At 38.0% G+C, this 11,080-nt stretch overlaps 1 protein-coding gene across 1 annotated transcript in view; it reads left to right on the forward strand.

Moving 5' to 3' along the window:
• The window catches only part of MSH3 (mutS homolog 3), a 96,615-nt gene extending 91,368 nt beyond the window's left edge, over nucleotides 1–5,247 (forward strand). Inside the window, exons 23-24 of the mRNA XM_030467628.1 lie at nucleotides 605–779; nucleotides 4,065–5,247. Of these exons, the coding sequence (XP_030323488.1) occupies nucleotides 605–779; nucleotides 4,065–4,155 (266 nt within the window). The 3' untranslated portion in view covers nucleotides 4,156–5,247. The remainder of the gene's footprint in view (nucleotides 1–604; nucleotides 780–4,064) is intronic.
• Nucleotides 5,248–11,080: the final 5,833 nt, after the last annotated feature.

Genomic DNA, 11,080 nt, shown 5'->3' on the forward strand with positions numbered 1-11,080 from the left:
ATAGTTTTCCTGCTCTTTACACAAAGCCTGTATTATGGAGAGATGCAACATCATTCTAAAGGAGAAGAGGAAGGAGTCATCAGATTTATAATGATGGCTCTTATGTTTCCATCTTATTGTCAGTGAATAGAAAGAAACCCTAGCAGAAGGTCCAGCATCCAAACCTTTGTTTTCTCCTAAGCATTTTTTTAAGGCTGCTAGCCTCCTGGTAGGCAGCACAACTTCTGCTGTGCTGTAGTTATGACAGTTCTGCTATTCTGTCATTGTTCAGCAGACATGAGATGCAATATCCCAGTTTCAGCATCACTAACTTAACTTGCAAAAGTAAAACAATCTGACATACAAAGATTCTAAGTTTTACACACACACACAACTCTGCTTAATAGGGTAAAAGTATAGTAAGGAGGATTTTTTCAGTCTCACAATGTTTAGGTAAAATATGAGGTGTCAAGGAAACATTTTTCTTTTGAATTTCTCAAATGGAGTAAGAAACACAGAAAGCATGAATGATAATGAGACCACAGTCTTTGCCATTTCCATCTTTGGTCTGCTACATTTTATTAACACAATAGAAGAGGTTTTAATTTTGATTTTGTATTTTCAGGATGTGAAGATGAAGAGAATCCTTCGTTTATCACTTTTCTTTACCAAATAACTAAAGGAGTCTCTGCAAGGAGTTATGGGCTAAATGTTGCGAAGCTGGCAGATATTCCTGAAGAAATCTTGAAGAAGGCAGCTTACAAATCAAAGGAATTGGAGACAACAGTGAATATGAAAAGGTCAGAAAAATTGTGATTTTTTTGTTTTGTTATGCCTCCAATAAAACATCAGCTGTGAATCAGAGAACCTGTCTTACCATGTGCATTAAAAAGAACAGTAAGAGCTTCTTTGAGTATCTTCCTGCCCTTAAGGGAAGAGACAGTGGAACAAAACTTTGAAAAAATATTTAGGAAATTCTTCTCTCCATTTCAGTCAATGCTTTAGATATTGCAGTTCTGTATTATGTCAGAAGTTAATTGCTGCCTTCTAAAACAAAAATGGTAAAAATAAATGAACATTGAACTAATGTTAGGAATAAACTAATTTTTATTATGGCAAGTACTAGCAAATACTTTCAGGTATGTAGTTTCACTGTTTGCAGGAAGATTAGTTTGAAATATAACTGTCTTCTAATAACTACTTCTGTTCTCACCTGTAGTGGTGAAAATATTAATATATTTTAATTCAGAAAATACTTTACCCATTTTGGAACTTGAAAGTGTATACACATACTACAGTGTAGAAGGAAATGCAAATATTCTTCTTGTGTAACTTAAAAATAAGTATTTTCAATGTATTATGATTGCACTCCCCAAACACACAAAATTTTACTAAGTCTAGAGATTTAATTTTTTTTTGTATATAATAAATTTTAATTTAGTATGTTACAGACTAGACTAGTTTTGAAAATTCCCATATGTATCAAATAACATGACCTTTGTGCAACCTGTAACATTATATATGGATTACATATAAATATGTGATAGTATTCATATTCATTTCCACTGAATTATTTCTTTTCAGTGGCAGTCCTATCAACACAATTCAAAAAGACCTTTTAGAATATAACAAATCAAGGTCTTTGTTGCTTAATGTCCACAGATAATCCTGACAGAATAATTTAATATAGGAAAATTTTAAGTACTAATTATTTGTAAGTTCAAGCACTTTTTTTGGAAACAAAACAGTGTTTAGTACTTAACACTAGTTTTATCTCTTTTTAAGAGGGTAAAATAAGCACATTCTGCTGAAGATACATAAGAGATTATGGGGAAAATAACTTGTTATCTTGTGTTAATTGCAAATCACAGTCTGCAGTTGACAAAAGTCAACAACAGCAAATTACTGGCAGTATCTTAACTCTGTTTTAGGGTATGTTTGGTTCTAAAATAAAGAAAAAAGTTGCTGTTAAGAAAGGTTAGGGTCTTGGGTAGAAGGCCAGAGCTATTATTTAATAAAAATAAGATGTGAAATAATATATGTTCCTTTGGTTTATCTTTTTTTTTTTTTTTTTTTTTTTTTTTTTTTTTTTTTTTTATGAAAAACATTCCAGCACATTACTTGGGCAGGACACAAATACAGTTCTAGCATGTTAAATTCTCCATTGCTAAAAAAGAGCGTTAGATGCACATAAAGCCTATGATCAGTAAAAACTATGTGCCATGATGTTGTTAGAGGGCTGATTTACAGTGCCCATAGAGGGGCAGAGTGAGAGGTGACTGAACAGTCTTAATTATGGAACTTAAATTGTGTCCCATTTTTTTAATGGGACCAGGCTTTGAATATAGAATCATAGAATCATAGAATTGGCTGGGTTGGAAGGGACCTCAGAGATCATCGAGTCCAACCCTTGATCCACTGTTGCGGTTGCTAGACCATGGCACTGAGTGCCACATCCAGTCTCTTTTTAAATATCTCCAGGGATGGAGAATCCCCCCTTCCCTGGGCAGCCCATTCCAATGTCTGATCACCCTCTCTGTAAAGAAATTCTTTCTAACACCTAACCTAAACTTCCTCTGGCACATGTAACCTACCATCTGTATTTTACCCTTCAGTATGTAATTTGTTTGTGTTCTTAAAGTGAAGAAGAATAAATACTTCATCTGTAGCTGTAATGAGTCCTAAATCCTGACTTATCACCCAGGCTGGAAGCTCTGCACCCACACTTCACTGCTCCATGAGCATGCATCCCTGGGAGGGAGCCTCTGGAGCAGGGTCCCGAAGCCCACCTCCTTCAGGATGCTCCTGGAGGGCATGTTTCTGGCCTTTTTCTCTGAGATGCCAAGTCTGGGTTCTGGATGACCACAAAACAGGCCAGGTCAGGGACTTGATCCAGCTGGGAAAGTGGTTCTTTCTCCAGTATCACACAAATTAAATTTCCTGGTGTTACATGTGAACAGGCATTACAACCCAAAGGACTGGAGCAAGACAAAGAGAAGGGCACTGATTCTGGCAGTGGAGTAAAGCTAACCTTGAGACTGCAGCCCTGCCTGCCAGACCAGCCTGCCCCATCTGTACTTTGACACTTTTGCCTCCCCTTTTAATGAGAGACAGCACACAGCAGTTGTTAATTCATTGGGATTGACCTGTACCAGGTTATTCCTTCACTGTAGACCACTTGCATACACTTTGGAGGGACCCTCATGCATCTATATAAATCTGGAGCTTAAGTTATTGAAACTGAAACAAATAAAAGTCAATGGTGTCAGTGATTTCACTGTGCATAAATTATTATAATTATGTAACTCTTAATTCTTCCAGTTCTTTTATGTAAGTCATTATAGAAATATTTCATTTATATGTTCCTGTTTATTTTCTCTTATTGCCATGATGTGATCTAAATGTCGTAGCATTCCTCTGTACTTTCTCCCCAAAAGAAAAATAAAGAATTTTTTAAAAGCATATGATAATTGGTAGCAAATGAAAATTATCATGATCCTAGGATTTAAATGCAGACCTCTTCGCAGTAGTATATGTGTGCTGTTGCAATAGCCACAGGCCAGATGCCTTCTCTCTTTTTTTTTTTTTTTAATATCACTTTCATATTCCTTAAAAAAATCCACTGGACAATTCCACACGGGCTTCACATGTTTTTCATCAGGAATTTTGTGTTAACCCATTTTAGATGTCTTGGTATTTGTCACAGCTCTTGTGAACTCTTTAAAAAATAATAACCAAAAAAAACCCAAAAAAACCCCAGGATGAATATGTGGAAGTGAATGCCAAAAAAAACCCAAACAGTAATACCATAATAGTGTTTATTTCCTGTAATGGTTTACTCACACTCATTGTTTTATTTCATCTTGTCAGTACTTATGGGTGTGTTAGTTAGTTATAAGATTAAATAGGTGACTGTCCTGAAGCTGGAATACATATGCTGAAAAATGTTAAATGATTGAGATATGCAAACTACTATTTTTGACTGTATATAAAATTTTTACAAAAGAATGCATGGTTTTCTAGGTCTGATGTCCCAATTTCCAAAATATTTTGATATTTTATTGGATTTTTTTTTCCTACCACAGAAAAAAGCTAAAGTCCTTTACGGAAGCATGGAAGATAAATGATTCTCAAGAACTACAAGAATGGAAAAGTATGTGTGAACCTGAAGATTAAAGAAAAGACAGTTTTTAATCAAATTCTCCTTAAAGATGGAAAATATTTGAGACACAAAATATGGAGGAGATTAGTAGAGTCTATCAAGGTGTAGTTTTGGTGCAATAAATTGACTTTTATGCCTTTTGAGAGACAAGAGTACTGCATTGTGTTATGATGTCCCACCTCCATTCCTGGTTATATGCAACTTTCTCACTCCGTGTTACTTCCCTGAGGTGGTTTCCAGCCTTTTCCTTAATTGCAGAATGTCAGCTGGCATTGGATTTAGTTTCTAATATATTTAGGAAACATTGAAATTACCTTGGTAAATTATTAGGCAAATGTTTTATAAATAAAATGATGTCTTTTAACTTTATTGTACTTCAGTTTCTAAAGAAATATTACTCTGCTTTGGGAAAATATAGCTGAATCTTGACTAGGACTTACTGCTTTGTAATTGTTAAGAATGAATATCATGTGAAACTTTCTTTTTGTTCTAATATTAATTCATTTAAAAATCACTGGGTTTGTAGAGCACCCAATTTTTTTTGTGCATAGTGAACTTAGGAAAGTGTCTGTTATGAGGCTGGATAGGAGACTGATGATAGTGCAACTAGTAGTTTTCAAAGCAGCAGCACGAGACTTGCATTAACTGCAATTTGTTTTCCCTCTTTTTCACTTTCATGGACTGTTTCCTTTTCAGCTTCAGTTTTTCTCCTGATCTTGGCCCTCTCTGGCATAGTCTGAAGTGTAACTCTAAATAATGTTAAGGTATTCTAAGATGAGGTGAAAGAAGCAATTCAAACTATGCAACTCCCTCTCCAGTGCTCTGTCAAATACAGAGTAAATCTGGGGAAAACAGAAATATTTTAAATTTTCTAAAATTTGCTGTTAATCAAGTCTAAATTTCAAATGGGAATGGGGTACCCAAATTGGTTTTCCTTTATAAACATAACCAAGTGAAATATCTTGCTATGAAAATGGTTCACGTGCTTCAACCTTGGCAAATATTTTGTTGTATTAAAAATATTTTATTAAGTAGTAAGAAATGAAATAAAGTATCATCTTGATTTTGCTGTAAGGTAAAGAATAAAATGAGGTTTTGTAATGAGACAGGAGAATCTTTCTAATTTTTTCAGTAAATGAGGGACTTTTTTTTCAAAATAATGCACGTCAGGTGAATATGAAATAACATCATCTCTGTGTCATCATTCAATATAGAAAACCTCATGCAGAAAAGTGTCTCATTTTCTTAGCTGTGATATACAATTGCTAACCTCCACAGAATACTTTTCTATATATGTTCTATATATGACAAGGCATCACTTGTACAAATGGTTTGCCTGCTACTCAAAAAGCAGGAACCAATACAAACCTCTCCTTCCACAGTGTTGCTATGTATTTATATATACTGAAAGAGCTCAAGAAGAAAACGAGCCTTTCAAGGTGTGGTTACATGTGTATTTATCTGTGCCACACATGGTGAAGCACAATGAGCCTAATACACCATTGTTAATGCACACAGATGCAGTGCATTGGATTTAAGGACCTCTGACCATAGTCTTCAAAGGGAATAAATGAGCCATTACTAAACTCCCATCTGTGCTAAATGTGCTTTTATTGAGACTGTGTTTGCCCTCAAGGGAGCATTCAGACTGTGCTCTTGACAAGAAAAAAACACCTGGATGCAGTCTGAAAAAAATAAGGAAGTACAATTAAGAATTGGGAAATGGACCCAGCATTACTGGGCTGCTCATACTATCAAGTAAAGAGCAGTTAAAACAGGCTTTTCTCTAATGTCTGTGGTCGTGTTGGGTTTTAGCCCTGCTCATCTTACCAAGGAGGCTATCTGGCTATCCCAAGAAGGTTTCTTTAGAGCTACTGTTTTATTCACTGCTGATTATTGTAATTCCTACCAGGTACGTAAGAAGTTGTGACCATTTGAGAATACACTATAAGGAGACACAAAAAGTTGTTACGTGTGTTTAGCCCTGGTTTTAGGATGCATTTGTAATGAATCATAGGGTACAGTACTCACTCACCTAGGTACAGGGAAGAATTTCCTTTCTGAGGGAGTAGTGGGGTGTTGGAATGGGCTGCCCAGGGAGGTGGTGGAGTCACCATTCCTGGAGTTATTTAAAACCAGTGTAGATGTGGCACTTTAGGACATTCTCTAGGTGGGCACCGTGTGTTTTTCTGGGTTGATGGTTGAACTCTGTGATCCTAGAGGTCTTTTCCAACTGTGACAATTCTGTCATTTCTGTGACCTTGTTCTGATGTGGAGCAGCCAGGCTCTTCAGCAGAGTGAGTGCCATGGGAGAGGGATTCAGAACTCATTGGGGTGAGATTTGCAGAACATGAGATCAAGTGTAGCCTTGGCAAGACAACCATAAAGGGATTCCTCTGGTAGCACAGAGTGCAAGAAGTGTATAAAGAAACAAGGACTTGCTGGAAAACAGGGAAAGGCATTATTTTTATTGGAGGCTTTTTAATTTCTTTTGTTGTGGTAAGTTGGGAGTTCTGTGTCTGTCATAGCCGGAGTCGTGCTAAGAGACAAAAAGATGAGAAGCTGCTCTTCTGTTTATCTGTTGGTTTGGGTTTTTTTCTATTTCCTTTTAAAATTATTTTCTTTTAAATTCCAGCACTCTAAGCCTCATCTTGAAGACAATTTGAAGTGCAGTTTTGGTAGTGGTATGATCTTGGAAATGAGCCATGTTTTTAAGCCAGAGTAACAAAATTTCAGCTGTGTACTGAGTCAGCATGTACTCTCCTTGGATACACTCCTGTGTATTCCTGCTTGTCAGGTAATGTAAGAGTACAGAAAAGGGGTAAAGAAAAGTGACCTGTACTTAGATGGTACTTGGTTGCAGGGGAATTCATGCTAGGCTTGAGTTTGCCTTCAGGAATGGAATGTCTAAATCTCTTTGTCTAAATACTATTTGGTTTGGAAGCCTGCACAGAGAGGGGCTCCTACTGCCTGTGCCAGCATGTCAGCAACATCATTAAAATTTAATATTGATGTGAAAAATACAGCTTTTTGCTATACATAAAGATACAGTCTGTATGAAAGACTTTAGTACTGTACGGCTTCAGTAATTTTTTTTTAAAGGTTTAACACTTTATTAAGCTTTTTCATTGTTCTCTGTTCCCTGATCTTAACATAAACTTTTGATGCCTTTTTGCATCTTTTCTTGAATGTGTTGCCTTTAGAAATCACAGTACCACAGATTAGCAACAGAAACTGGTATTTGATGGAAGAGTAGGAGTAAGGTCTTGATACACTGTCACTGCCTTTTTGTATTTGGTTAGTTAGAATGTTATTAAAGAATGCACAAAGTAAAATACATTACCACTAGCAATTACCTTTCTTTCTGGCATACATCTTTCACTGCATTAGTTCTCAAGAGGATTTTTCTTTGTATTGCAAAGTTTTCCAGAAGCACTTATAGAAATTACATTGATTTACCATCCAAGTAAGATTGTAACACATATAAACAAATTTAAAGATCACTGAAATGTCAGATGAGTCAGGTATTGCAATAAATATGTTCACTGCAATGAAAGTGATGATTATTTATGAAACATATTGAAAAGTCAGTTATCGAAATATTTCTACTATATGCAAAATTTAGTGAGAATTTAATTCAATTATTTCAGCTTCTCAGTAGTCTTGATATAAATACATGTTTCACAGGGTTTGCACTCAGAGAAGGAGGATCCAGAACGTGGATCCGGAACTTCAGAACCATTGTTGGAGAGCCTCCTGCCCCAGTCTCACCTCAAGTGGCCACTGCAATCTCCACCACAGTCCTGGCACACTAAGTCTTGGACAACAATCTGAAAAGTAATGCTGAGCTGCTTGTCTTTTTCCCTCCTTTCAGGTTTGGGAGCATATAAATGGAGTGGATGGTTTGCATCACCGTTTAATTGCTCCTAAACACAAAGGCCACAGCAAGCTGAAATTCACCAGCTCACGTTGGTTTTCCCATCTGTTTTCAAAGCTTTCCTCCAACTGCAAAATCTCTGGCAATCCCATCTAGATCAAATATTTGTTAAGTCCCCATTCAGTTCTGGGGAAAAAATTGCAATCTGCTGATCTGAATTTTAAGAAAGCATAGAGGCAGAGCCCCAAAAGAGGATTTATCTCCACTTTGTGGGTCACATGCACAACTGGTGTTATCGTTACTCGGGAAGGAGAAAGAATTCTTGCTCTTTCCTCAGCCCTGCACAGGGTCAGCAGAGAACAAAGTTTAGCCCTGAAATACATAACTTAGCCAGTCACTTAAATATGCATGTGTAAAATACTTTTCAGTAAAATGGCATAGTTTTCAAATATCTATGTTCTTTTGAACTGGCAAGGAATCAATAATAACATTTTCACTTCCATCCTTCCAGTGTTTGCTTGTAAGCAAAAGCATTTTAAAGGAATTATTAATTAAAATACTGGTAGCTGCATCTAGTACTAATAATGAAAAATATCTCTGATTTCCATGTGTTTTTAAACCTTTTTTCCCTACCCCCTTTTTTTTTTTTTTAAGCAGCCAGTTTTCATTACTTACATGCTATAAGAAAATGGGTGATTCCTAGGAAATAGGCCAATAAAAACCCCAATACACAGCAAATTTTAAGTACACAGTCTGCAGCAAGGAAATAGAAGTCAATGTTGCTTTTTACTTATAATAATCCAAATATCTAGGGTGGCATAAAACTCAGACTGTCCTGAATACTGGGAAGATTACTAGATATAATTATCTCACTTATGTAACACAAAAGTTTCAGTCAGGCTTCTGCCTACATACTGAAATATTTCTCTGCATACTCCTCTCTGGATAAAGCATTAGAAACTGACTATCATCTTACAGCATTTCAGAATGTCTCATGTATTGTCTGAGCTCATATTTATAGTTCTTCCAGTGCAGAGTGGGGAGAAAAAAAAATAATAAAAAGAAAATCACAGCAGCATGATGCTAATCATTAAAGGCAAGTATCCCTGGAATTCTCATGCAGGACCTCGTTTTGCTGGAAGGTTTGTCAGGGTGGTGGACTGGTAGCTGCTTTTACTTGGCTGTGCTGGACTGTCTTCCTCAGCCTGCCCCAGGGCTCTGGTCCTCTAGCAGGACCATGTCACTCGTAGGAGAAGAGGGAGAGCCAGGGGGGAGCACTGTCCCTCTGTGGACATGGGCACAGTGAGCCCGGGGGATCCAGCAGGACAGAGGGACCAGGCTGGTGTCCTCAGAGAGCAGGGGGGGTTGTTTAGTCAGCTGAGATTCTTGCTGCTGGGGAGGCTGGGAGAGGGGAAAGGTCTGTTCCTTGGTTAGGCTGAGTTTGATGCACCACAGGGGACAAAACCACAGATGGGATACAGAATGCAAATATTTATTTTGCAGTGAGAAGGCTAAAGATCAATCTTTAGATCCCTACTTGGATGTGCTAAGTCGGGCAGCTTGTCAGTCCCCCCTTTGTGCCTGAAACATCTCATTGGTAAACACTGGAAAAACAAGTGCTTCAGGGAGTGCAAAGAGGGGCTGGGGTGGGTACTTAGGGAGAAGGCCTTGAAAGAGCAATTTTTCTTGATTTGAGCTAGCCTACCCAAAAAGTGCATCCCCAGGGGGTGATAAGACTTGCAATTTGGATGTTTTTTAAAACTGATCTCGAAGTAAGTAAGTTATGTTAACACTCTGCAACACAACACCAGGGTATACTGGGCTGGCTTTTCTGTGCAGTCTAAGAATATTCCCAGCTATTACTGACACTGCAAGCAGTGTGGTGTCCAGTGAGACCACCGTCTTCCCAGCTGATTGGTGTCTGTGGTGTTTATGATTCTCCTTAGTTTTATGCACATTTCAAATTAATCTCATTTCATTGTGGCTCACAGTGAAAGTATGTGTGTATTAAGGGAAATACTGTGTTCTATTTGCAGCACTTAAGCAAGGACTATGTTAATGTGCTAAGTGGCTATACCAAATGATCTCATTTATGAAAGTTCCGGTTCTTAGTATTTTCCACACAGGAAAAGAAAACTTTGCTGGTCCTTTAATTAAATTTGCAACATAAAGTTGTGTAAACCTTTGATCATTTTGTTTTTATTGATAAGCCTTTAAAAGCAATCTGAAGCATGGGGCAGGTGATACACTTGGCTTGACATTGTGTTATGTCCAACAAGTTTGTGGGCTGAGAAGCTGCTTCTTTCCTTCTTTTTCTGTCCTCAGCAGTAAGAAAAAACTCCATCTGGTTCCCAAGTGATGTGTAGTATGCATACAGCATGCATGCAACTGTGTGTTGCACACAGGTTTTATCCATTCCTTCAGAGCTTCATACAGAGTCACAGAATCATCTGGGTTGGAAAGCACCTCTGAGATCATCAAGTCCAACCATTAATCCACTGCCACTGTGGTTCCCAGACCATGGCACTGAGTGCCACATTCAGTCTCTTCTTAAAAACCTCCAAGGATGGAGAATCCACCACCTCCCTGGGCAGCCCATTCCAGTGTCTGATCACGGTCTCTGTAAAGAATTTTTTCCTAATATCCAACATAAACCTCCCCTGGCAGAGCTTAAGTCCATGCCCTCTTGTCTTGCTGGGAGCTGCCTGGGAGAAGAGCCCAACCCCCTCTGGCTCCAACCTCCTTTCAGGGAGTTGTAGAGAGTGATGAGGTCTCCTCTGAGCCTCCTCTTCTCCAGGCTGAACACCCCCAGCTCCCTCAGCCCTTCCTCACAGGACTTGTGCTGGATCCCTTCACAGCCTCCTTGCTCTTCTCTGGACCTGCTCCAGCACCTCAGGAATGTCTTAGTTCCACTTTGGGCCTCTTCCAGGCACCTTTGCATCATAACATCCTCTCTACCCTCACAGACAAAATTCCCTAGGATCTTACTCTCTTTTCAGTGGTTCTAACAGGTTTCATGTCTGTTCTCATATACACTGTTTGTGTCTCAGCTGGAATGTGCT

This window comes from Calypte anna, chromosome Z (genome assembly GCF_003957555.1).
Source record: "Calypte anna isolate BGI_N300 chromosome Z, bCalAnn1_v1.p, whole genome shotgun sequence".
In the NCBI taxonomy this organism is placed as follows: Eukaryota; Metazoa; Chordata; class Aves; order Apodiformes; family Trochilidae; genus Calypte; species Calypte anna.